This window comes from Motacilla alba, chromosome 21 (assembly GCF_015832195.1).
Source record: "Motacilla alba alba isolate MOTALB_02 chromosome 21, Motacilla_alba_V1.0_pri, whole genome shotgun sequence".
NCBI classification, from domain to species: Eukaryota; Metazoa; Chordata; class Aves; order Passeriformes; family Motacillidae; genus Motacilla; species Motacilla alba.
Window position 1 is genome coordinate 508,944 of NC_052036.1, and position 26,307 is coordinate 535,250.

A 26,307-nucleotide genomic window follows, 5' to 3' on the forward strand; every position below is an offset into this window, starting at 1 on the left:
AATTCCTGCCAAACAATGGTTCAGAAAAATGAAGCTCTATTTTAATTAGCTCGACTCAAGAGTGATTTGATAACAGCAGATGCTGTCTGGATGCTTTCAGCTTGATGGGCTCCACATACATGAACTTAAGAGTGGCTTTGATGCAATTAGGTATCTCTCTCTCCTTTAACATGTGTTGAGCTGAACCCATGGCTTGTGTCTATTTAATGTCTTGAACTAGAGGGATATTGACACTCCTCGTCATTCTTCTCCAAAAGAGAGGAGCTAAAGTGACGAGAAGCAGCTTATTTGGGGCTTACCCACAGCTCCAGCAACTTGAGGACGGAGGGGAACAGTTCACTGCTCACAATGTAATATTAAGATCTTAACATGAGGTCTGTTTCTTCCACAAACCACATTTCCTGGCACGTCATATTTACAGGCTTGGCCAGTCCCAGTCAGAAAACTTGCCCTGTCAATTGCTGCTTCAACTCATGCCATTTTCTGTAAAAACAAGAGGGACTCAATAATAATTCCATACATCCCTTTCAGTCCTACATTGCCAGAAGATAATCCATAGACACACTGCACCATCAGAGTGACTCCCATGCAGCTATGGTACTGCTCTCCCACCTGCTGTCCACTGCTTCCTTTCAGAGACAACTTCCACTTCTACTCCTGGAAATATTTGTGCATCGACATCTCAGAGGCCCCTTTCCCTTTCTGAAGGGATGTACCCAGCTCGCTCTGCAGCCAGAAAGCACAGGCATTAGCTAAAGGACACATGCAACATAGGAGCTGCTTTAATGCATCAGGGACAAGGCTAATAGGAGGTCTTGATTTGTTAATTATCTGTCAGTTCGTCACAGCTGGGCTGCAAGGAGTGGGTGAGGGGGAATCTTTCTGCTTGGTTCTTTCTCTAAATGCTGAATTAGGCTGTCAAAACCTTCATCCCACCACAAGACGCTGTGAAAAAAAGAGCCAGACTATCCTTTTCTTCCTCCTTTTCCCAGCAGGATATGCTGCTTCAGATGTCCTACTCTCCCACCATGAGTGCAGAAATGCATACTGCATATAGAAAATGACCTTCACACCATCACAGCATGCCCCGTTTAGTCAAGGGACATTAGCAGACCTGAGCAGGATAAATCAGAGAGGAAATCCCAGTGCCAGGGGAGCACACAGGAGGCATTTATTTCGTAAGGAGCCCTAAAATTGCTACCTGCTTGAATCAGCGATTTCCAAGCAGGGTTTTGGAAGGCAGAAGGCCTGGCCCCTGTGAGAGCAGACAGACAGATATACGTGGAGTTACAGAGATAAAAAGGTGGAGCAGTGTCAAGATTCCCTTTCTTCTTACATCTCTGCCCCACGTAATCCTCTAAGTAGGGGGAAAAGTTCAGGCTGTGAAATGGGATAATGTATGGAATACCCCCATGGAGACAAAGCTAGTAAAGCAGAAAGCAGGCTGTGATACAGCAGTAGAATTTACCATAAATGCTTATACCTCCTAAATCCAGCTAAACATGGCTGTTAAGCCATGAGAGCCCAGAGAGATCCCCACCCACTCCTCTGCTTTCCCTGCAGGCCACGTCCAGAGCATCCCATCACTCGAGTCCTTTCCTCAGCAGGATTATGAAAAATCCCCTGCAGGAGCTTCCCACATCCAAGAGACACACCCCTTCCTACCACCAGCGACGCTGCGCCCTGGCAGGTGTGGGAGGCTTGAGGTTTATTCCCTCTCACAGGGGCACTGCCTGCTCGAGGTACTCAGGGCTGCTTTGTGCAGGTGATCAGAGCTACAGACTCACCAGAACTGGGCAAAACAACCAGGAACATTCCTCATTTCAACAGTTCAAAAGAGGTGTCTTAACATTTGTGTATTTTACACTTGGGACAGCCAAGGAGCACATACATATGGTCAGCACACAAGTCAAAATCTCAGAACAGTTTTCTTCTGTGCACCATTTCCTCCTATAGTTGGAAAAACTGATGCTTTTTATCTTTTGATCTAAAATCCCTAGAACTAACATTTCATTTTCTAATCCGATCCACCCATCACTATGCAGCACACCAGCTGAACGGACAGAGGAAGATTATTTAGTCCTGAGCACTAAAACTAATGATACATTTTGCACAGACAGTCCTGCCTTCCCCAGATGGGGTCTATTGAGAAATCCACCGGGGACAAAATAACTGTCTCTGTTTCATGGGGTGAAGTTAATAGATCCATTTCAGGCAATATTTCCAGAACTTCACCCCAGAAAATAAAATTTGCTAAAGCACTGCTCCTCAAAATTTATGCAAGCTTGACTCCCTTTTTCACTCATTTATTGTGGTGGCTCATCCCACATTCCTCAGCTGAGATGGCATCAAATTCCTTCAGGAAAATAAGAGTTACCTAAGTAAATGCTACCTCTTCAAACCAGGAGGAACAGAGCCCCAGATAGTAATTACAAGTAGAAAGCTGTTTACTGGAGAGTGACTTTGTGACTTCCTTTGAAGCCTTTGCATCCCTTTGGAGTTCTAACCTAAGTTTGAGAAATTTTGCTTTAAGGAACTTAACTATAAAGAGACACAGCACTGGTGATGACAGTGTGATGACACAGCATTGCTCCCCACCCTACACCTACATAAGAGCTCGGGAGCAATTTCCCAGCAGGTCCTGGTGGCACCAGCCCCTCTGCCCCACAGTGATACAGACTCCTGGGTGCTGGGATGATGCTGAGATAACAAGCCAGCAGCATTGATAACACAACCAATGCAGCAGTCAGCATTAATTATCCCAAGCTACTATAGGGCAAGGCCTGTGTCTCTTTAAACATCTGTCTCTCAATCTTCTGGTCTTTAATAAAACCACCCTCCCAGCCATAGGGTGTAACTAAAATTGTACATACACATGTGCATGCAAAAACATAAATACATAACGAGACATTCAGGTCCTCATTAAAAAATTGAATAAATAAGAATTCACTAAGGAATTCTGCCCGGGTCTGACTTCCAGATCTGGTTTTGCTGCATTCTTGCCCACAGCCTGAAGAGCTCTGGGTGCCTCCCTCTTCAGCTGCACCATCCTCTTCAAATTCAGACTTCTTGCACCTATAATTACTAGGTGCTCTGTGCCAGGCTCCTTTAATTAACCAACCCAACTCTTCTCCCTTTGGGATCAGACTAAGCTCTTTTTTATTAGATCCATCATTAGCTCCATCAGTATCTAGGCCTGAACACGATACCTTATCCCACTCCACGAGTGGGGCTGTAGGGTGCAAATGACCTCCAAAGCACCTGCCTGCAGGAGAGGCAAGAAAAGCAGGGCTATGAACCCAGGAAGAGTGGCATGAAGGGTGGATACACCACCTTCCACCTTGAAGTACATCAGAAAAAACAACACAGCTCAAAATCTTCAGGAAAATGCACTGTATGAGGGGACCTTGGTGCTGCTGTTAGGTGCTCTGCAGTGCTGAAGATGGTTCAATCCACAGAGCAGAGGAGCAGGAACAGAATAAATCCCCTTATTTGTCATTACACTGGAGCCAACCTCCTGATTTTCAGGGCTTTGAGAAAAAGCCAAGCATTCCTGGAGTGCACTACTTCCCCAAGCCTCACTCCCTCCAACTGACCCTTACCAACTTTCATTCTCTGAAGCTGTTTCATCTACAGCTGTTTCTGTTTTTTTTCACAGAAAAAACCTAAATGTCAAAGTGTACCCTGGCCTTTTGGGGACCCTGAGACGTCCTGCACAAAGTGCTCATGCACGTGGCAGGGAGAGAACAGCAGGTGGAAAGCAGGAGAGCTGGTAATGCCCTGGGATTTCCTGGGCCAGGCGGTCACTGCAGCTGCACAGCCTGACTTCCCCCGAGAGTTTTCTCAAGGAGAAGCCAGCCATCGATCTCGGGACACACAACTTCCAGGACCGTTCCTTATCTCAGAACAGCTTCTGCCACGGATTCCTGAATGCGCTTTAATGTTTAAATTATTAAATGCATTAATGTATTTACATTATTCAAGTCGTATGTGCATTTTTCTAAGATAATTTATGTATAAGAGCTTGAATGTCCATGACTGTTAATGTCTACAACCCTTCCTGTTCATTATTGATTCTGGAAGGAAAAAAAAAAAGGCAGTGTTTTAATGCCTTATTTTTAATGTATTAAGAGTCTGAATAAGTGCATTCTCTTTTTTCTTTTGTAATTTCATAATTTAAGTAGTGCATTTATTAAACTGACACAGTATGAATTGTGGTGAAGTCTGGCACAGGTCCATGCTGCCAACGCAGCCCAACCGACCATCACGCTACTCTGCAAATCAAGCACAAGCTCAGCTCCTCTTACTCCAGCTTCTACTCTCTGCCTGAAATCGGAAGGGACACAGACTATAAAGTCTTTTAAAAACACTTTTTTTTTGCTATTTACATGACTTTTCTCTGTCATCTCCATTTTAAGTTGGTGAATTTTTTGTATGTTATTGATGAACCGTTTGAATGCAAACCTGATTTTTCAATGAGTTTTGACACACATACTACAGCTTAAAAATGTCTACAGTACCTTTTAATCCCTGTAGTTCCCAAGCTCTTAAGAAATCTAAACTGAATATAATTTTGCTGTTTCTACAGCACAGCTGTCACATCATAAATCCAAAAATTTCCTCACAGGTTAATGTTCACAGGCAAATTACATACAGAAATCGGGTCATTGCCACTGCTGAACCCCAGGCACTTCAGAGCAGAATGCAGAGCTATTCAGCAGTAGCTGCCCATCCTGTGTGGCATTTTGGGACACGAATACTATAGCAGGCAACAGAAACTGCAAAGAAAAAAGTCAGCTAACGCACAACAGAGCCACCTCCGCTCACTCCACCCACACTTAAATGGTGTGTATGGACATGCACTTTATATATAAATTATGTGTGAATGCCTTGGATGTTTATAGCCAAAAATACTACTTCCAAAGTCCAGTTTTTACTGCCACACAAATCCACTGCCAGCTGAGCCTACACAGAGCAACAGTGACACCCGATGGCTTTCAGCTTAACCTTGGGACACAATTCCCCGGGAGGAGAATCCAGGGGCTCCATTCCCTGTCGACGTGGTGGCCCCAACTCCAATCACCTATCAGAACAACTCATCAAGGAGCTGAGCTGCAGAGAGATAAAACTCGCTGTACGTAGGCACTGTATGTAATTAAGAGTGTGCATAAGTTTCACAGTACATTCTGCATAATTACAGCCCTGCCTGGCACCGCTGCCAGTGCGAGCATGAACACACACGCACACACATAATGTATGCACAATACTGTGCATATGGACTTGGGAAAAGACAGGGAACAGTGAAAGTTGCTGGCTGTTGTTTTAAGAGCTGACTCTGCCATTTCTAAGGTTAAGTTTGTGGTTTTTTGCAACTCATTACCATTCTTTAACTGTTACAATTTATATCAGCATATAATGTTAAATAATTACAGGGAGCGGAGCTCACTCTAGCGAGGATATAAATGCGCTGTGGGATTCTACAGATTTAAACAAATAACACTCACAGCAGGGGGTGAGCAGATGAATTAGCATTAATATCCTGCCTGGGAGATCCCAGTGCAGTGTTATGGCTTAAATACAGATCTTTTCTGTAACAGTCAATATGACAGCTACTACCAATAGAGCCCGGCACATCCACCAGTCAATATACAGCTGCAGCTGAAAGAATGCCCTCGTAATAATCCATGCAGCAGCCAGTTAAAATAAATAACTTCCCTTTAACAGTCCATATCACAGCCAACTGCATTAAAACCTTCCCTTTTAAGGTCTATACAATAGTCAGCTAAATGGAAAAATTGGCATCCTTCTTGGCAGCCTCAGAGGGAAGTCAGGCACGGGGTGGGTGAGAGCCTGAACTCCCCTTCGGTCTCCTGGGATCGAGGGGTGTCCCCTGTGTCCTGGTGGGGAATCCTGCTCTGCTGCTATCACAGCTCGCAGTGAGAGGACAATGTAAGCCTCCAAAGCCACTGCTGCACTATCTTTCACAAGCAAGTACATTCACCTTTAAAGACCAAAAGCTACTTCTTTCCTGACAGGAATAAGGAATCAGACCACAGCTGGCCAGCAGTAGCCAGCACACAGATGTGTATTTCCTCAGAGTAGAGGCAGTCTGCTTTTTCTAGCACTTTAACCACCACAGAGATATCCCATCTCAGCCTAAAAGCAGAACCCAAAGCTCTCTGTTTTAAATCAGTAGCTGCCTTTTCACTCTCTAACAAGAAGCAACAGGCTGAGGTAGGCTGAGAGTCTGCCTCCCTTAGACTGGAGCACAGCCCTTCATTGTGCAACAGCAATTGCAACAGACCATAATATAAATCATGACAGACATGGTTACAAAGCACCCAGATCTGAGAACTGAACTGGAGGAAAACCCACGGCCATGACAAATTCTGCCACAAGGCCACTTTACACTAAGAGTCAAATCTCTATCCTGGTACCCCTCTACTGGTAAATCCACACTTCAAATTAACTGACCTGCAAAACAAACCTGCAGAACTTCAACAAATTACAATACTTCTTGAGGCAAATTAAGAAGTAAAACACAAAAAAGTCATAAAGTGCTTAATACTGACCTTAGAGTTTACAAACTGCTGTACAAGCAGTAATAAATCTCTAGAAAATTAAATGTGTAGCTAATTTCATATTTTCCATACTGCTACAAGATTTTACCAATAGAGAATTTTGGCACTAAAATACTACACTTGCTACCTTATTTTAAATGAAAGGAGATAGATGAGAATTTTGTTAGAAATAGAAATGATAAAGAAGGAATTGCATTTATTTTTTAAAACTCCACAAATTCAAAACATCTGCCCGCTTCCTTTTTAAGAAACCTGTCCCTTTGGGTATATATTAAAAAACATAAACATAAACCAGGGGCCTACAATCCCACCAGATGTTTGGCACCTGGAGCCTTTTCAAGTAATTGATTCGTAAAGTAATTTTTTTTCAGGTAACAGGAAAAAAATTGTGTCTAAAATCTTTCACATTTTCAATGCTGTAATTCTACTTCAGATTTGAAGGGAAGACGGCAGCAACAAACTCATTCCAGCTTATAGCCTCCCAAATTAAAAATAAACACACACCACCCCTACTCCAGAAGTCATGGTTTGAAGCTTTGACCATATTTTGCAAAACGACAGTTATTAAAAACAACAAACATGCATCACTGTGAGTCATCTGGTTTCCAACTTCTGAGTCAAAAGGGGCTGATTCCACACAAACTGAAACCTGGCTCTCCGAGGACTCGCATGTTTAACGATTTGTATCTCTGCACCACAGCTTCAGAACAGGATGTGGAAGAAAAGAATGAAAAGGAGGGAGAAAGGGGAAGGGAGGGGAAGAGAAAAAAACCACTTTTTACTGGTCCCAGTGTCACTGCAAATAAAGACCACGTCAAGATTTAAACCATAATAATGGAAAGGCTATAAGGTCCCTGCTATAATGTTTCCTCTGATATTCCCTTTCATAAATGTTCTCTTTATGCTGCATGCCTGGCAATAATACATGTAATGTTTGCGAGCCAGCCCGCTGGGGAAGCTGCAGCATATGAAGCCTCACACAGCACACACCAGAGGCCAGGCAGTTCATTTACCAGTTCCACAACTTTCCTTTGCTCACCCATCATCTTCAGGAGAAGGCAACACACCTGAGCAGACAGGTCATACAAAGCAACCTCCAACTATGCTTGGCTGGAAAGAGGGGTGTGTGTGCCAGTGCATGGACATGCAGCTGCCTCCTCCTCCGGTGGGAACCTTCCTGGGTTCCCAGCTCCTGCCAGGACAGGCAGGACCCCCAAACCCACCCACAGCCCTGCCCATGGATCAGTGCCACCTGAGCTTCCTCTTGGCACACACAGGGAAGGAGCCATTCCCTTCAGGGAGCTCAGCTTCCTCCCCAGAAGGAATGGCCTTCAGCAGCCTGAGGCAGCCGCGTGTATGGAGGGAGCTCAGCACCAGCCCATAAGGATTTCAGCTGGAATCCCATGGGGCACCAGTGCTGAATGTCCCAAGGGACCTGATTCCACTGCTTTGAGGCCTACTGGCTGTTTGCCAGCTGACCATGAGACTGGAAGCTAAATCCACCTTTATGGAATCGTGGCAACCTGAGTCAGGAAAGGGGTTTTCAAAAATGCAGTGTTGGGGGGCTGGGGGCAGGCTCATCACAGTCCTGTCTGTAATTCTCAATCTGCACAGAAAGTATTTATATCCTGTTGGCAGCATGTGCAACCAATGTGACTCCCTGTGTCAGAGCTGTCAATTATGGGCTTGACTTATGAGGAAAGATTAAATGAGCTAAATATGTAGAGCTTGGCTAGGAGACCAGAATGGGGGTGGGGGGAAGGAGAAATGATGTGATAACTGTCTGCAAACACATGAAGGGTGCAGATGCTTAAGGAGGAAAGGAAACACTTAGGATCGCACACAAAACAAACAGAAGCAAGCTGGAAGACACAGGAAATTCTCACTGTATAGCTGGGAATCTCCATTCCAGCAAGATGTCCTCTACTGTTGAACTGTATCCCAATACCATCACTCAGGTTGTGCAGATGCCTGACAAAACACCACAACACTGACAGCAGAGGAGAATTCTGCTCTGACCAGAAGATGAAACAAGTAATGCAAAGAAGTGGCACTTATTTTGAGTGCCCTCTCTTGCTTCTCTCCAGCCGTAAAATCATTTCACTAAAAAGCCATGCATGTTTTCTTTGTTATTTTTCCAGACTGACACTTGTCAAAGCATGTTACAGGGCGACAGCTGGGAAGAGGACACGGTTTGTACAATGTAACAGAGAGAGGTGCTATGTAAATGTGCACACAAAACACACACAAATAAAAAAAAACAGAAATTGTTAGGCTGTTTGGAAAGATTTGCAATGTAAGTGACACATAGAGAAACACAAGAAATACGAAAAGCAGTGAAAATTCCTTCTAAAGTACGATGGTCAGGGACTTCAAATCCAAGATTTTTACCAACTCTCAACTTCCCAGTTTGGCAAATCTTGGTTCTGAAGGTGCTGGCATCAGAAGAATCTGCAGAATGCAATCCTGTGTTCTGTAGAGAAAGTTCTTTCAGGTTCTTGAATATTCTGCCTTTTGTGCCCCTGCTACCTCATTTGTAATATGATGAACATATCTGAGGCACAACGAAGATGCCACAGATATGGCAAACGTTTTCAAATGGCATGATCTCCCAGGTAAAAGTAGGAGATGAAGACCAAAAAGGAAGGAGGAAGGCAAGAAATGAGGGAAGTTATAGGCAGCTGTAATCTTATATGGATCCCAGGCTGTCTCCAGACTGGTTTTGACTGCAGTAACAATGACACAGGCAGTGCCTGGGCAAAAGGAGTCCAGCTCTCCGGTGGTGTCAGAGGCAGGAGAGGAATTAACAGTCTCTAGCAACATTTTTCAGAGTAGGAATTTGATGCTGTGGAGTCAAGAGGCACTCCAAAGTACAAGTTCCTCCATAAAGTTATTTCAAGAAGCTAAAAACACAGTCAGTCACTCCGGTGAGGTTCTTCAGCTGGTCTCTCCTCTCCTCAAGCACACACAACTGTGGGCAATTGCTGCCCTCTACAAGCTACTCTGCACATAGCAAAGCTCCCACATCTGGAGCAGGAATGATGCCTGCATCCCACCTTGATCCCACAGCCACTCCCAGTGCAGGTACCTCTCTGCTGTGCCCCATGCCAACAGCTGGGGTGCCCACAGCAAAGTGCTCCCAGTCCTCCTGCCAGCTGAGCAAAGCAGGGCATGAGCTGTAAAATACTGTTTGTAGGTGCAGCACATTCAGACCCTGAAAACATCCCATGAACATAAAAATTTGGTTTTTTTCAAGGGGAAAATACCAAGTGTTAAGTATTTCCTAACTGTGTGCCAGTGTGTTTTTCCAGTGTCTTAAAGCATTGTCCATTTTACCTTCAGTGAGAGACCTGGCATCTCTGAAAGTCAAATCATAGCTAACATTATAGAAGACTCTAACCTAACTCCTTGAACTTTATTTTCCTTGTGTGTTCATAAAGAACAACTTAGTGCATTACAACTATTTTAAAACCATTTTAAGAGTCTTCTGACCAGTGATGTTGGTTTGTCTGAAAAGCAAGTAGAAATTGCTTTCAGAGCTTTCCTGCACAAGTGCACAAAAAAGATTATGAGCTACTAACTCATGCCCCTGTCAGTGGCAGAGAAAGACTGTCCCTGTCCTGGGTGTGCTGCCTCATCCACCACTCTGAAGTGTCATTTAGACTTTTCCACTGACCTCAAACGGGCAGTTTAACCTGGTATGGCAGTGCTTCTTTAACTACGCTCAGTGAGTCAAACTGCATCTGTGTGCTTGGAACACGTTAATATATTTGTCTAAATCAACAGAGTAAAAGGAATCGACAGATTAAGCAAGTGCACTTTGCATGAACGACAAAAGAAGTCAATAAACACCCAGAAGAAAGAGAGAAAAACAGGCAAAACCCAATAATCTTGAACTTATCAGAAGGTCAAACACAAGAGAGCTCTGCTTAGTAAACCACAGAGCTCTCTTTGCAGCAAACCAAAGGTTATTGTGCGTGGCAGTCACACACCTCTGACTCCCTGTCCGTGGCCCAATAAACCCAAAATCTGCACAGGGATTGCCCTGCACAGCCTGGTGGAATTATTGGCCCGCACTGGGATGCCCCAGCAGCACCTGCAGGCCCCCCCAAACCATCTGCAGCATCAGCACACAGAGGCTCCTGCCCGGGCGGAAGGTCCTGGAGCTGAGGTCTCTCTCCCCCTCCTGCTGACAGTGGTAAATTACTCTGACTAATGTTTCCCTGGGGGCTGTAAGTTAGTTGCCTACTGACTCTGGCTGTCTGGAAATCCCCTCTGGATAGATTTACCTTTAGAGAATCATTCAGTGTACGCCACCACGAGGAACAAACCCATTGTGGCAGACGGAAAATTTGTACAGTAAACAGGTATAAATCTTGTCTTAAACAACAAAGGGTGGGAAAATGGAAAACAGAAGTGTGATGGGGAGTACTCTTAACTAACACGAACCCCAAAAAGCTCCTTCAAATCTTGTGACCCAAATCTGTAACCTCTCCTCATTCCCAGTCACGGTTTTGTTCAAATGGTAAAAACAACAGTTTTACAATCACTCCCCACCAACTTCCAGGGACAATAGTTAGAGCTAAAAGTAAAATCTCAATTGCAAAGCTCCTTTCTCAGAAACCTAAATGAAATTTTCTGTACTCGCACCCTACTTGAAAGGAAGCTTAATAGAACAGATAAGGTGCAAAATGAGACAACAAACCAGAAAGGATTTAATAATTCTACTGTCTGACACTCACTGCAATGTACCCTGTGATGTTTGCACAAAAAGGGGAGTTAAAAGTGCTCTGGCCATTACCCTGACCCTTAAATATTTGAAAATCAATTCAACAAAGGGTGGGGAAAAGCCACAAGGGCTCCAGCACATTCCAACAAACTCTACACCAATTGTTATAGAGGCAGCAGTAATTCTTGTTAACTTGTACCTTTTGACAGCCTGTAAAAAAAGGAATAAAATGTCCACATTTCAATGTTAACTGCTTTCCTCTGCAGCAAGAAACAGAAAGAAACAGAACATGCTAAAAATAAAAGAAGAAAAATTAAATAATCTGCAAAAGAATCCTGACCCAGGGATTTTGTAACTTAGTGAGCAACCAGGAGAGTGTTTTACATTTACAACCACTACTTTCATATTTACAACTAGTACTTCCAGATACCAAGCAGCAGCTAGGGAATGAATGTGTTTTGTGACAGAAAAAAAACCCAAACAAACAAACAGCACATCGAAAGGCCTCACTGACAACTCTCCTTCCTAAGGTTCTCCCTGCAGCCCAGGTTCCTGTGGGAGGCTCTTCCAGGCACAACCTTCAGAGCTGTAATTTAGGCTGCAGAAGGTTGGGCAGAAAGCAAAGGCCAACAGCAAAAACATTCAAGCTCTTGAAAACACCTCAAAAGCAGCAGAGGATGGTTAAAAAGCTACAAGACTCTGCGAGCGATGAAACAGAACAAGCTAAACAGATGATTAGATACATTCTGGAGAGACATTAACCAAGGAAACAGACTCCTGATGTAAAGGGCATTTTCCACTGGTTTAACCTCACAGAAAGAGAGTTTGCCCTATGTAGCTACATCCTTTGCACATGCCAGGACTTTGCTTTGAGTGGCTGTAAAAAGACAAACCTATTCCAATTCCACAAGTGTTCCGAGGCTTATCAGAGGTGGCTGCTCCAAGCAGCAGGGGATGCAGCAGTGCTCGCTGATAAGCCGGGCTCAAGGAGAAGCTGATCCCGCGCCGGCGATGACAAACGTGGCTGTAAACAGCAGCAGAGCGAGATGCTGACACTCTGTGAACACAAGGTTACCCTTCCCACCAGGAGCTACACGGCAGATTTTAATGGGCCACGACCAACAGGCGGGAAATGAGCGTCCGCTGTGCTGCAGGAATTATGGCTGTGCCAGCCCTCCAGCACTGCCACTGCTCCGACACAGTGACCTCCCGCCGGGGAGGGCCTCTCAGCTGGGACTGCTCACTGTGAGGACACTGGATAACTCAGGGGACTAACAGCACGGGTGTGGAGCCTGTTAGCTCCACTTCGGTGGCCCAAAGTATCTAAAGTGGGTGGGAGAAAGAGCAGGTTGGATGGTGACATGAGTTTGAAGGGCTGCATTCTGAAGGCCTCAGTAGGGCCATAAACCATTGCAAGGTGCCCTCGAAGACCCAAGGGCAGGACACAATGTGATGTGTCAGACTGGGTCTGCTACAGGATCCTGCAGAATGCTGAAGTCCTTGTGCAAACAACTAGGAATCCTGGCTTCTGCTGGGGCCCCGTTGAAAGCAGCAGGGTGTAGGCAGGGGTACAGGGTAGGCAGAAGACAGTGTCCCCGTGCACAGGGCAAGATGCTGCATTTAGCACCTTGCAGGATAGTGTCCAGTAGAAGCATAAATCCAATACAGAAGCAGCTTGAGACTGTAACAACAGCCTGTCTGCTGATACAATGCAAGGTGTTTTGATTCTATTGCTTTCTCATTCTTGTGTGCTGGTGTGATCCAAACAGGTCAGTCCTGTGAAGCACTGAATCCTTCCACTCACCAATAAAGTCAAAAAGGGTGAGGGGGTGCAGAGCAGAATTTGGTCATGAGACTCTTTCCTCCCTCCTCTGGACTCTTCAACTGCTCAGCACCAAAGGTGAAGGCCAGGGTGACAGCTGCAGCACACTCCCCCCCTGAGCTGACTGCTGGGTTTGTGCCAGGGCTCTCTGGTGTTGCCCTGAACACTTTTATGACACGGCACCATGTGCCTGCAGTCTGGTTTATGGGCCAGGATCTCCTGCCTGTGGGGAAGGGAGCCTGCACGATCCTGGCCACAGGGAAGCCACAGCAGGATGGTGGAAGTCAGGTCATCTGGCTCACAGACCTGAGCTGCTCGTTTAACAAGGCATCCACAGAGGAGCAGATGGAAGCAATACTGACTCCTAAACAAATGTGACAAAGACTGTAAGAGTTTATTAATTTTTAAAAGTTAATAAAAAAATAGGAAGGAAACCTCCACCTTTCAGAGGGCTCTAATTAGTTCACATGCTAGACTCACCATTGAGAGAATAAAGTTTATGTTGGAGTTCTTTAAGTGTATAAATAATTTTATGTAGTAAGAAAATCCACCCAAACAGAAATATATACAACTGCTATACACTTCCTCTGAGCAATTCTGCAGTCACATATACAGTAACAAATTAATTATATCTAAGGTAATGTTAGAACCTGCCTGGAGAAAGAACAAGCTGTTGACCAGCACATGCTGTGATGATCTGCTGCCTGCCCTGACCTTTCTAAGGCAGGGAGAACCAACTCCTCCAAAAGCAAACCACCAAATCCACCACAAAGCACATGGTGTCCACAACTTCAGGTAACCTCAGGTAGAGATGTCCATGCAATTAAGGGATGGCACACTGCCATCAGAGAGACTGCCACTGCAACAGAATTCACCAACAGACCTGTCATGAGATGCATTATACTGACTTCTCTGGGTTCACAGTCTTTACTCACATCTCTCCTCAGAAATAAAAAACAAAGGCTGGAAAACGATGCAGCAAAGAGAACAACTCGTGTGTTATCAACAAGGAATTCTCTGGTGCCTCGAGGAACTTACCAGCGGCTCCCGAGACGCGGCGCTCTCAGTGGCAGGGCAGGAGCCAGCCTGTGAAGCAGAAAAAGAGTGAGGTCACATTGCCACCCGATGGGCACCGCCAGAAACACTCATCTGCAGGGCCCCTGAAGCAGCTCCTGAGCAGCTTTTGGGCAGGCACATTTGTCTGTGCCATCAGCAGCAGCTCTGAGGAGGACTGAAGACAAAAAGGTCAGAACCACAGGAACATGTATTAATTCCCCCTGTAAAACAAGGGAATTTACAGAATCTGCAGGACTGATTTTAGAGCCAGCAGCAAGAGCTGGCAAGACTCCTGAGAGATGGCATGAGAGCAGTGGCCACACGAACACAGATCTTTAAATACTTCTTCCATTTCCAGGATCCACAAATGCATCCTTTGTTTCCTGAACCGTTCTTGTAAAGATTTCTAAATAACCATTATTTACCTAAACCTCACAGACTGCCAGCAGTACCAGGACCATCCTTGCTTCCCACACATAATTAAGAGATGAAGTTTTGTCCTCCCATTCCATTCCTCATTTTTATGCACATACCTCACCTTCAAAGTATCTCAACATTTATTTTCCCCGTTTGCAAAATACACAAAAACAATATAGATAAAATAAGTATTTACCACAAGAGGGTGCCAGAAACTCAAATATACTGCAACTCATCTGCATCCAGACAAGGATCATCACCAGGACCCAGCCAGACCCCACAGGTGGGCAGGGATTCTCTGGGATCACTTGCCATAACCTCTGGGTGGGAGGGAGGAAGAAAGAAAGGACCCACCACTGAATTCATATCCTCAGGAAATTCCCAGAGCAAAATATTTAGCACTGAAGAAACACTGATAGCCAAGACAAATCTGAAATTGCTTATCCTGTTCACAGGCTATACCATCATCTTGCTTTTCTCTTTCTTTTACTATTAAAAAATCAGTAACAGAGAGACAGGATCTTTTCTTTTGTTTTTTTTAGTAAAGACATTGCTAAAGGCCCAAGGAACATGATTTCTAAACAAAACAAAGTATTTTAAAATCCCTGGTAGAAATATTTATTGCCTGTAGAACATAATTCTATCTACGTAAACGATTTCATTTGAGCTGCAGTACTCCCCTCTCCCCACACTGCTTGAGGCAATATATTAATTCATGAGAATGAGAAAATTAAACTAAGAAAAACAGATAATAAGCCATAAGACATCTGACACTCCCTTTTCAGCATCTAAATTAACTTGATTTGTAATAGGAAACATGATGGGGCCCAAACATAAACATGTTAAGTGAGGCAGTGCCACTACTCACAGTCTCATGTTGAAAGCTTGGCAATAAATAAGCAAACATCACCAGGGGCAGAAAGCAAATATTTTATCAAATTCTCAAAACGTTTAGAGTGCAACGGGGACAACTTTCTAAAAGCATTGGTAACAGTGTCAAACCTGCAACGGCTGCATAAGAGGAGCCGTGTTTACATTCTGTGAGACTTGTGAAGATATTTTCATGGGTTTGTGTAATTCCAAAACTGTCCCCTCAAACAGTCACACGCTGTACTATATATATCCTTCAATCACATCCCCTTTCTCCAGGCACAGCTGTAAGACTCTCTCAAATTCCATCCAAGTCCCCAGCATCTGCGAGCACTGAACACTCCTCAGAGCTCTGGCTGAGGAATGTGCACCAGCGTGAGACCCGCAGGAGATGGTAAACACTTACAAAACCACAGAACAGTGTGGGACCTTAATCATCTCATCCCCACCCCCTGCCATGGGCTGGGACACCTTCTACACCTGTCCCCAGCAGGCAGCCAGGCTGCGGCGGCAGGAGCGGCCCCGCGGCCCCGGACCGGCACACACAGAGGGGAAGGAGGAGGCTCCTGCGGCGGGAGCAGCTCCTGCGGCTCGGGGGCACAGGTGAGGGGCAGGGCCGAGGGGCACAGGTGAGGGGCACGGCTCGGGGCACGGCTCAGGGGCACGGCTCGGGGCAGTGCCCTGCCTGGCAGCTGGACCAGAGGCCCCTGACCACTGCCTGCCTGGCAGATGGACCAGAGGCTCCTGACCAGTGCCCTGCCAGGCAGCTGGACGAGAGGCTCCTCACACCCTGGATGCAGGACAGACACCAAAAGGGGGGTCAGTAACTCGTTCTGGCCTGAGGATCCAGCACTGCTGCACGCAGTGGGACAGAACCTGATTCTTCCTCTTTAACACCCAGAGTGTTTTCAGCTACATTTGTGAGGTTAAAAAGCAAGACTCTGCCATTTCCAAACATCGAACCTTATTTTGAGGTAAAGCAACATAAATAAATGGGCGTGGTTTAAGCGTGCAGTGGGAAAACACAATATCCAAACTCAAAGGAACCCGAATGTTTTTTGAATGTTTTTAGGCAACCACATTTGCCAGTTAACCAGATTTCTTTCTCAGAAACTGCCAGCCCCGTAGACTGCCCAGGTGCTTTATGGAGCAGCCACAGATTGTTCCAGGTTTCCTCATTCTGGAAGCATTCACCTGGAGTGTGAGGGATGGACTGCAATGCCTGCACCTCAGAGTGGGGCTGATGAAAACACCTGGGTGATGCAAAGCTGCCCTGCCTCCTGTGAGTTTGGTAACTTGGCCTTGCACAACCCAGATCTGTGCTGGCTAGCCAAGAGTACTGGCTTTATGTAACCTATTTCTATTTCACTTTAGTTCAACAGCCTTCCCTACAAACTGAGCCTCCTCAGTCCAAAGTAAAGGGATCAAGAGAGAGGCTCATGGAGATTTTGCCAAACCAGGACAGATTTGAGTGACTGCACATAACAATGTGTCACTGGCAGGCTGCTCTGTGTTGCTCCCAGCTGCCCACACCGCCAGACCTTTCCCCTCCTGCTGCTGCAGTGGGGCCCTGGGGGCACTGGAAAGACTTTCCCAAACCCCACTGGCAGCACACACTCTGTCTGGATCAGTGGTGAGATGCCAGAGCTCCAGGAGGGCACAGAATTCGAGGTGGTTGAGCTTGCAGTGACATACAAGTGACTCTAGATCGTGACCAGGACAGTGTGAGTGAGATGAAGCCTACACTCTATACACCTACATCACACGTAGGTGATGCTACAGAGTCACAGAACCCAGCTTGGAAGAGGCCTTCAAGAAAATAACGATTTATACCATACACAACTCCATCACACTTCTGTTTTTTCCTCTGGTTCCCCCATTCATTTCATGTCCCAGCCTAAAAATATCTTAAGATTTTAGTGGTTTTTTGAGCACTCAAACCAGTGAGCTTACATTTTTGTTTTGCTCTCCCCTTTCAGGTTTGTCCTTTTATGCTCTTGGCTCAAGGATCTCCTTCCATCCCTGGCATTTGCAATGCAGAGACAATATTTTCGTCTAACTAGTCACAGAATTACAGAATAGTCTGAGCTGGAAGGGACCCACAAGCATCATCGAGCCCAACTCTTACCCTGCACAGGGCTCCACAGAGTTTTATAACCCAGCTGTATGCCGTCTCCTTTCTCTCTGGCCGTGTTTGTATTTATTCTTCTCCTATTCGAGCGCTTGACGAGTTTCACACACAAACCCTCGATGCCAACACGCCTGTGCCCTGGGCCCGGCCTGCACACCCTTCAGCCAGCCCCGCACAGCCGCTGCTCGCCCAGGGCGCGGAGCCCGGGTGCAGCCCGAGCCCGCGGTGCACGGGGGGTCCCGGAGCCCCCGGCCCGGCCTGCCCCAGCTGCCTCACCTGCCCCAGCTGCCTCACCTGCCCTAGCTGCCTCACCTGCCCCGGCGGCCTCACCTGCCCTGGCCGCCTCACCTGCCCCGGCCCGGCGGCCTCACCTGCCCCGGCCGCCTCACTTGCCCCAGCCGCCTCACCTGCCCCGGCCCGGCCTCATCTGCCCCGGCCGCCTCACCTGCCCTGGCCGCCTCACCTGCCCCGGCCCGGCCTCATCTGCCCCGGCCGCCTCACCTGCCCCGGCCCGGCCTCATCTGCCCCGGCGGCCTCACCTGCCCTGGCCGCCTCAGCTGCCCCGGGCCGGCGGCCTCACCTGCCCCAGCTGCCTCACCTGCCCCGGCCCGGCCTCATCTGCCCCGGCCGCCTCACCTGCCCCGGCCCGGCCGCCTCACCTGCCCCGGCCCGGCCTCACCTGCCCCGGCCCGGCCTCACCTGCCCCGGCTGCTCCGCTCTCTCCGCCGCCGCCATCTTCCCAGGCGTGGCTAGTACATCGCCGACCGCCCGATGCAACGCCCCCGCCGCGGCGCCGCAGGCACGGCCAGTCGATCGCCGGCTCAGCGATGCGTGCCGCGGGGCGCCGCCGGTGCCGTGAGCGCCCGGGCTGAGCCGGGCCGGGCCGGGCCGGGCCGATCCCGCCGCGGCAGCGCCTTCCCCGCCCGGAGAGCCCCTGGGGCACTGCCGAGCGGCAGCCGATGGCGGCGCGGCTGAAGCGGTGCGTGGTGCGGCGGCGAGACGGGCCGGAGCAGCACGGCGTGGCCGCGTCCTGCCTGCGGGAGCTGCGCGATAAAGGTGAGGGGGTCCGCTCTGGGACCCTCTGGGACCCGCTGTGGGACCCTTTGGGACCCTCTGGGACCTGCTCTAGGACCCGCTGTGGGACCCGGCTGATGTGCAGCACTGTGAGGAGACAGGTCCCGCTCTCCAGCCTCAGTCACTGAGAGTTGCCCGTCCCTTGTGCTGAGGGTAATAAACGGGCAGTGCTAAGTCCCTTCTATCGTTCTGTTAAGTATTTTTTCTGCTCTGCAGCTTGTGGTGTTCTGGCTATTGACAAGGCCCGGGAACCCATCACCTTGGTACTGGCGGAAGATGGGACCATTGTGGATGATGAAGATTACTTCTTGTGTTTGCCACCTAACACCAAGTTTGTGGCACTGGCCAAGGACGAGAAATGGTCCAGCAAAAGCTTAGGTATGCTGTGAGTGAGGAAGCATGGAAGGGGAGGTGTGTTTGGAACACACGCAGTGACATTAGGCAGGGTCGGGTGATCAGGAATGAAACCAGTGACTCTTGTGTCAGACAGCGGAGCGTCCTGGCTCTCGGAGCCTGTGGATGAAGTGGACAGTGCTGCCGAGAAGTGGAAGCAACTGGCCAGGCAGCTGAAGGATGACCTGTCCAACATCATCCTGATGTCTGAAGAAGACCTCCAGGTACAGTGGGGAAACCCCCAGTCCCTGTCCTTGCCTCTGCCCTTCTTGCCTCCGTAGAGAAGAGACTCGATAAACAAGAGCTCAGGCTTAATTCAGCTGCTGCTTTTGGCTCTTGGTGCCAGAGTCAAACTTCTCCTTGAAGGGAAACGTTTGAGTGTCCAAGGATGCTCTTAATCCCCAACTGTCCTTCACAGTATGTTGTTCCAGTTCTGGCAAAAAGTTGGGATTTGGCCAGATGGCAACTGAGGGTGGCTCATTCCTGAAAGCCAGGCACACATTGTGGTGGTGCCTCCCATGGAGAACCAGCACACCAGGGTAGTATGACCAGAGGGGAGGCTGAGCAGCAGGCCAGGTCTGTCTGCTCCAGAGGGCTTTGCAGAACTGCTGTCACTTTCCAGAGCTGACTGATTCAGGTTTCTGACTGCACCTTGTCTGTGGTGAGGTGTGGCAACGACTGCCCCTTCTTGTTCTCCCCAATGTGCAGCTTCCCAGGCTACTGCCTTTCCTTTGAATATTTCCACACACTGTGAAGAAGTCGTGCTTTGCCGTTAGTTTTCAAGATTTCTGCAAAAATTGCACATGATTCCACACCACCTTGGATGCCTTTTGGCTTTCAGTAAAAAATGCTGCCTGGTGTAGTGCCACGACAGCCTCTCAGAACTCAGGGGATTTGCTGTGCCAAGAAACCTCGTGGAAGATGCTTGCTTTCAGGAGGGTTTGTACGTTCTGTTTGTATTGCAGTAAGTGCCATGAAACGAGTTACTCAGGAGCCCTCTCAATGTTTTAAGGTGCTTATTGATGTGCCATGCTCAGACCTGGCAGAAGAACTTGCCCAAGGTGAAACCAAAGTCCAGGTGCTGCAGGACACCCTGCAGCAGGTGCTGGACAGACGAGAAGAAGAGCGGCAGTCAAGGCAGCTCCTACAACTCTACCTCGAGGCCTTGAAAACTGAAGACAGTATCTTAAGCAAAGTTGCAGGTAGGGAGCATTTGTATGCTAGAGAGGGAGGTTTTCAACTCCTAGCTGAGTGGAATGAAGTAGAGTGAGGAATTTGAGCAGCTGCTGTGAAAGGGGTTGGTACAAGAGCAGTTGTAGTGTATATAGTTCAGGAAGTCTCTGACCAGGGAGCCTCTTGCTGCTTTCTCACAGAGCCTGAAAGCAGAAGACTGGGAGAAAAGCTTACATTCTGGAGTCCTCCTTAACATTATGGATTTCCTAAGTTCCAGGATGTGCCTAGATGGGATGTGTATTTTATTAATCTCACAACCATCAAAGCAGTCCAGGCCACTTTTCCTGTCCTGTGTTTGTCAGGAGCTGTACTGAGTCTGCTCCTTTTCAGAACCTGAGGCTGCACCAAGGACGGAGTTGGATGTGGTTGACACAGGTGCCAGCAGCACTGATACTTCAGCAACTACAGCCCTCAGCAACCAGGTCCTTGCTGCTCTGAAAGAGAAACCTGCTCCAGAGCTCTGCTTGGACAGTCAGGATCTAGAGGTGGGTGAGAATGACACAAATCATATTCTGGCAAAGCTCTCCCTCCAAAAGAGAGGCTATAGGGGAAGCTGTCCTTGCTTCGGGAGGCTCTGATGTCAGTAGATTGTTTCAAAGTGCTGGAATTTAATTGATTTCTCTTCCTCAGTAACACTACCCCTGACCTGGAGCTCCTCTGTAACAGACATTGGTCCACACGCTCTGCTCTGTCCTCTGAAAAGCCACAAAATAATTTTGGGTTTGGTCTCTGACAAATCAGTCAGCTGTCTTACCAGCAAGGTTATTTGGGGTTAAACATATAAAAATATGTTTATGCATCCAGGTGTGTTTCTTTTATATATCCCAAATCAAAATAAAACCCCTTACTTTGGGAAAAAATGTAAATATAGACTGGAAAGGAGAGTCTAGATAAACTGTAACCATTTAGGAAGGTGTTCTTTCAAGCTGTGAACTTGCTACTCTTGCTTTTCCCTGCTGTAGAAAGTAAGTAACTGCTTCTCTTCCTTTGAACACCTGAACAGAGCTTCCAGCCTTGAGCGCTGGCTAATTACTGGAAATCCACTAGCCCACGGGGTAGGTGATGAAAGCTGGGAACATCTGCAGCTCCCAGGTGCCTCGTGCCTGCCATTGTTAATGCAGCAGAGGGTTAGTGGCCAGGGAGTCAGTAGAAAAGTCTGTTAACAATCTGTCTTGCTGCAGCTGGTGTTGAAGGAAGACGCAGCAGCCCTGGCCTCGGCTCTGGGATGGGACAAGCAGAAAGCTGGAGCTCTGCAGGCAGCCTGTGAGCAGGAGCTCTCCAAGCGCCTTCAGCAAGTGCAGACGCTGCACTCCCTGCGCAGCACGTCCAAGGGCAAGAAAACGCTGCCCTGGGGGGACTGGCCCAGTGCAAAACGCAAAAAATAACACTGCATTGCTGCTGGCAGTCTGGGGTTTGCTTTTGCATTAGGATCAATACAAGCAAAGACACATCCTGGAACCATAGTTTGCTGGTCATACTGTGGTCTGGCTATAGAGCAACTAAAATCTGGACGTTGTCCTGAGGCTTAAACTCCTCTGGTGATTTGAATTGTGTAAGCATAGGGATTTGACTTTTTGCAGAATGCTAGAACAATGGTATTGCTAAGCACAGCATGAAAGTGTTCAGCTTTCAATAGCTGGTTGGTAGCCAGCAGCTTCCATCTGATAATGGTGGATACAGCTCCTGAAGGCCCAGGCAGTTTGCTTACTTTGCTCTCCCACCATTTTCAGTGTAAAAAGGATGGAGGATCTCTGGAAGACACTTTGAGGCACAGTCAGAGATCAGGGCAGAGGGCATAGCCAGCTGCTGCCTGGCTTTAAGCTCCAGCCTGGGATCTAGGAATGTGAATTCTCATGCTGATTTAATCAGTTAAAGTAAATTCAAAGTCCTTCAACTTCAGTGCTTTTTCTGTAAGGAACTCCTGCCTCCTGGATGCTGTGTAAGAACTATCATGTAAAACACAGCCAAGGTGGAAATAATTGCTTTGTAAGGCTGTGTGACAGAAGACTTGCATTTGGCCAGCTGTGTTATTTTCCTAATCATTATTATAGCATCATGATGCTTTTGTATTAACGGGCTTATTTTTAAATTTGGTAAAGTCTTTTTTTCTAACATCAGTAAAAAACTTTTTATCTTACTGTTGGACTGGTTGTGATATTTCCACCAGCTGCTATAATGAAAAGAATGGGCTGATAAATACAGTATTACCTTAAGGAAAGAGGATGAAGAAATTGAACACAGAAGTACTGTCTTAACTTACACAAAGTGTTTCGGCATAATGTGTGTTCATCATGGTGACTGCACCTGAACTCCCACCTGACACAATCTGCTCTTCTCGTGTGAGAACAGCAGAGGTGTATGAAAAGCATCTGACAAGTGAGATGACACTTCTGAGGAAGTTTTAGTAGGTACAGATGTGTTTTGTAGCAGCATGCTAAATCCTCTGATCTAGCACAGCCTTAAATGGCCCAGGGTATTCCTACAGCACGCATTCAGGTGAACCTGTTGCATGCAACAGTCCAGCTTCATTATGGCATAGGCAGACAGTACAACTAATAAATATCCTGAACATTAATTTTAGACCAATAAACAAAACTACTCAGGCTCCCTTCAGGTGAAGCTACCCAGATGGGAATTGACTGGATTTAGTGGAGAAGCTTGCAGGCAGCTTTTTGTCTGTTCTGCTTCTGACCGTGTTCAGATTGTAACATTATAGGCCGTGGCAGGTGAAAAGGTTCCTGGTGTGGGACAGGTACTTACTGCAAGCTTTTTATGTCCAGTCTTTCTGCAGTCGCATGGATGGCTGTGCTACCCCTGGAATCCTCTTCCTTTGGCTAATGGTTTTCATTCTTGGTAAGTTCATTTGCACTGGGTAGGGCTCTGGCAGCCCAGCAGAGGGCAGTGGGATCCTGCAGCCACGGTGCCACCTGGAAAAGGGAATTACTGGCAGTGCCAACTGCACCCTGCAGTGCTGGAGCTGGGAAATGACACAAAGCACCTTTAACTGTCACAACGACAAAATATTCAAAATGTAGGTGCAAAAATAGCAAAACTGGAAGCAAGGAAAAAGTCAAAGAAGAGAAATTTTTACTAGAGAAGGTAGCAGAATGAAGGGTGTTGCACATACTGAGTTATGGTTCAGTGAGAATGGCCTATTTCAATTTCTTTATTTAAAGTATTTTAATAACAGATACCTTTTGTGAGCAATTAAGGCACTTTGACTGTAAGCTTACTGAATTCTGACAGACATCATTTTTGGAACAATAAAAATCCAATCACAATCACTAAATGCTAAAGATTCACATTCTCTAAAGCTAAAGATTCATTACTGGAGCTAACCTGCAAGATAAATAGGCTAAGTGTGGTTTCTCTAGCTCAGTAAGAGAAAATGACCTGAAACGTTACTGGAAAGACAAATCATGCCATGTTGGAGTCTTCATTTTCAGTCACAGCTGCTTCTTGTTCCCCAGGAGTTCTCTCTCCCTTAGCTGCACTGGACTTCTTTTTCTTCTTCTCCTTCTGCTCCGTGTTACTTGATGCAAGCTCTTCACTCTTCTGAGTGATATATTTGAGCTGGGAACAATAAGCCAAACAATCAGCCCTCTGCTGAGGAACTTCATTCATTCACAAGACATTAGAAAGAAATACTGAAGAGAAATTGACAGGGCAAATTCTTAGTACAAGAAAAATGAGAGACTACAAAAACATTTACTTTGCCTTCTCAGGCAAGTTCACATTGTGTATTTCAAATCATGTATTGAAAGAAAAAAAATCTCCTTACATGAAAGTAAAATTAGTATTGGAAGCATTTTTCATGGATCAACAGGCATATCTTAACAGATTAGTGAGTTTTATCCACTGAACATCCTGTGGATCAGCACAGGAGGGAATACAGTGATCCTGTGATCCCTGCATTATGTTGGGAGACTCAGCACCTTGAGGCAGAGTCAAGCTATTCCTGACCTTAGGCTAAAACAAAGAAACACAACATCAGGAAAAAGCAAAGTGATTCAAGTGTCTGCTTATTGCACTTTTGAACTTGGAACTTCAGCAGCCCTGGCGCAACGAGAGCACTGCTGCTTGAACTGCAACCAGATCTGTGTTCCACCTCACCACAGTGAGGCAGAGTGAAGCAAAGAAAGACGAAAATTTTAAAATCACTGGATTCTGCCTATCTACCTCAGAAGACAGCGAAATTGCTTATGCAACAGTTGCTTCACCATGTATAACCTTCATTCAAATCAATTAAGGAAAATTAAGGAATTAAGTTAATTTTAGGAATTAATTGGTTTAAGAATGTTGCGAGACAGAAAATACAGTGCATCTCACCAAAGAATTGCTTCTTCTAGCCAAAAGCTTCACATCTTCTGTAGTGACTGTGGTTCGTTTTGCATGCCTGCATAACATCAAAAAATACTCCTTAACATTTTTGCCAACAGTTACCATAAGAGGCCAAGATCAAAAAGTACCTACAGGGAATTTCTGTTTCATAACTTCACACACAATTTAAGCAGCCTTTTAAAAGCTTGAATTACAAGATGTGTTTTAAAGATTATCTAGGAGCTAACACAAAAAAAAGGAAAGCCTTTGTAAAAATCAGTGCATACCTTGCAAACATTTCAAGGTCTTTTGCAAAGATTTCTAGAGAAAACACAAAGATGTCATATATTTTAAAACACTGAGTGGGAAGAGATACACAATACACAAGTTATCCGAGTCAGTAATGAGAAGTGACCATAGCTGGCTATTGGGCACCACTCGTACACGAGCAGGTAGCCACACAATATACCTAAACGCTTTTTTCATGTCTGAAAAGTCGAACTAGTATTTCTTGTACTTAAAAACTAAAAATGCAAGAGAATGCCCCGGTGACACCGAGCTGGGTGCTATGGTTTTTGAAGCCCTGTGCCTCCAGCGCCGGCTCCTGAACGGACACGGAACGCTGCGGTAACCCAGGTAACTCGAGGCAGCTCGAGGTGACCCAGCTGTACCGCACTGCCGGAAGGTGATCTCCGAGATGGCTGCGATGCTCTGCTTGCTGAACTGCACGTCCTTGTCCTCCTCCACCTCCTGGCACAGGCACCCGACCGTGTAGTGAACCGCCGCCTTCAGCCTCTGCGGGGACCAAGGCAGGGGCAGGCAGTGACACACCGGCCTCGCCCCGAACCACCGAAGGCGGTGACGGCCGCTGACGGCCTCGGCCCCCGAGTGCCGCTCGGTACCTGTGTGAGCATCTGCTGCTGCTGCTGCTCGCCGCCGGCCGCCGCCATCGCTGCCCTCACGATCTCCCGCCCTGGCGCTTCCCGCCCGGCGCGCGGGACGGGGCGGGGCGGGGCGGGGCGGGGCCGCCGCCGTGAGGGGGAGCCGTGAGGGGAGCCCATGAGGGGACCCTGTGAGGGGACTCCGTGAGGGGGAGCCCGTGAGGGGACTCCGTGAGGGGACTCCGTGAGGGGACTCCGTGAGGGGCGCCGTGAGCGGGCGTCGCTGTCACCCGCTTTCGTTCCACAGAACTCCCAAATCTTACTGCGTGATCTGCAGGAAAGGTACCTTGAGTTGAAAGTTGCATTTTACCTTATACAGATATTCAAATAGTGACTAAGTAGCTGTCTTAGCAGAAATATATATGGCCAAAAAATAATATAAAAATCAGTGTGCACAGCAAAAATTTAACAGGTTTTGAGAAAGAAAAAGGTTCAGACACCCAGGTGAATTTTCAGATGTCCTGAAGATGACTGGCAGTAGCATTGCGGGGAGAGGATATAAAATAGAGCCAACTTTGCTTGTTTGTGTGGGTACTTTTAATTGCCCTGGTGGAAGAAGAGGCAAAGAATCAGGGGGATCTGGGGAAGAAAAGTGCAAGCACACAACAATGCAAAGTGGTTATGCCAGAGCTTAAAACTGAGAACAACGGTGGGAGGGAGAACGGTGACAGGAGTATGAGTTTTGTTTCTCCATGGCCCATCCCACCCTTCACCAAAAGCACCGGGAGCTCAGTGTGACA

General features: G+C 47.1%; 3 protein-coding genes across 3 annotated transcripts in view; 1 reads left to right on the forward strand and 2 right to left on the reverse strand.

The window, feature by feature from the left end:
• The window catches only part of PEX14 (peroxisomal biogenesis factor 14), a 66,666-nt gene extending 48,303 nt beyond the window's left edge, over positions 1 to 18,363 (reverse strand). Inside the window, exons 1-2 of the mRNA XM_038159666.1 lie at positions 18,306 to 18,363; positions 14,171 to 14,218 (exon numbers count right to left, since the gene is read on the reverse strand). Of these exons, the coding sequence (XP_038015594.1) occupies positions 14,171 to 14,218; positions 18,306 to 18,341 (84 nt within the window). The 5' untranslated portion in view covers positions 18,342 to 18,363. The remainder of the gene's footprint in view (positions 1 to 14,170; positions 14,219 to 18,305) is intronic.
• Positions 18,364 to 18,421: 58 nt separating this feature from the next.
• DFFA (DNA fragmentation factor subunit alpha) lies at positions 18,422 to 22,444 on the forward strand. Its single transcript, XM_038159834.1, has 6 exons — positions 18,422 to 18,662; positions 18,897 to 19,058; positions 19,167 to 19,297; positions 20,086 to 20,275; positions 20,637 to 20,791; positions 21,488 to 22,444. The coding sequence occupies exons 1-6, from the start codon at positions 18,566 to 18,568 to the stop codon at positions 21,689 to 21,691; spliced, it is 939 nt and encodes a 312-aa protein (XP_038015762.1). The 5' UTR covers positions 18,422 to 18,565; the 3' UTR covers positions 21,692 to 22,444.
• Positions 22,445 to 23,381: 937 nt separating this feature from the next.
• Positions 23,382 to 25,617, reverse strand: CENPS (centromere protein S). The gene is made up of 5 exons (XM_038159835.1): positions 25,529 to 25,617; positions 25,298 to 25,421; positions 24,914 to 24,947; positions 24,636 to 24,702; positions 23,382 to 23,879 (listed from the first exon to the last, which is right to left on the reverse strand). Exons 1-5 carry the CDS (start codon positions 25,574 to 25,576, stop codon positions 23,724 to 23,726), a joined length of 429 nt encoding a protein of 142 aa, XP_038015763.1. The 5' UTR covers positions 25,577 to 25,617; the 3' UTR covers positions 23,382 to 23,723.
• Positions 25,618 to 26,307: the final 690 nt, after the last annotated feature.

Coding starts and splice junctions, on each gene's coding strand:
- DFFA (XM_038159834.1), top strand. CDS start 18,566: ATGGCGGCGCGGCTGAAGCGGTGCGTGGTGCGGCGGCGAGACGGGCCG. Junction 20,276..20,636: donor TATCTTAAGCAAAGTTGCAG/GTAGGGAGCATT, acceptor GCTCCTTTTCAG/AACCTGAGGCTGCACCAAGG. Junction 20,792..21,487: donor TGGACAGTCAGGATCTAGAG/GTGGGTGAGAAT, acceptor GTCTTGCTGCAG/CTGGTGTTGAAGGAAGACGC.
- CENPS (XM_038159835.1), bottom strand. CDS start 25,576: ATGGCGGCGGCCGGCGGCGAGCAGCAGCAGCAGCAGATGCTCACACAG. Junction 24,948..25,297: donor GATCACCTTCCGGCAGTGCG/GTACAGCTGGGT, acceptor TGTTTTCTCTAG/AAATCTTTGCAAAAGACCTT. Junction 24,703..24,913: donor GACCTTGAAATGTTTGCAAG/GTATGCACTGAT, acceptor GATGTTATGCAG/GCATGCAAAACGAACCACAG.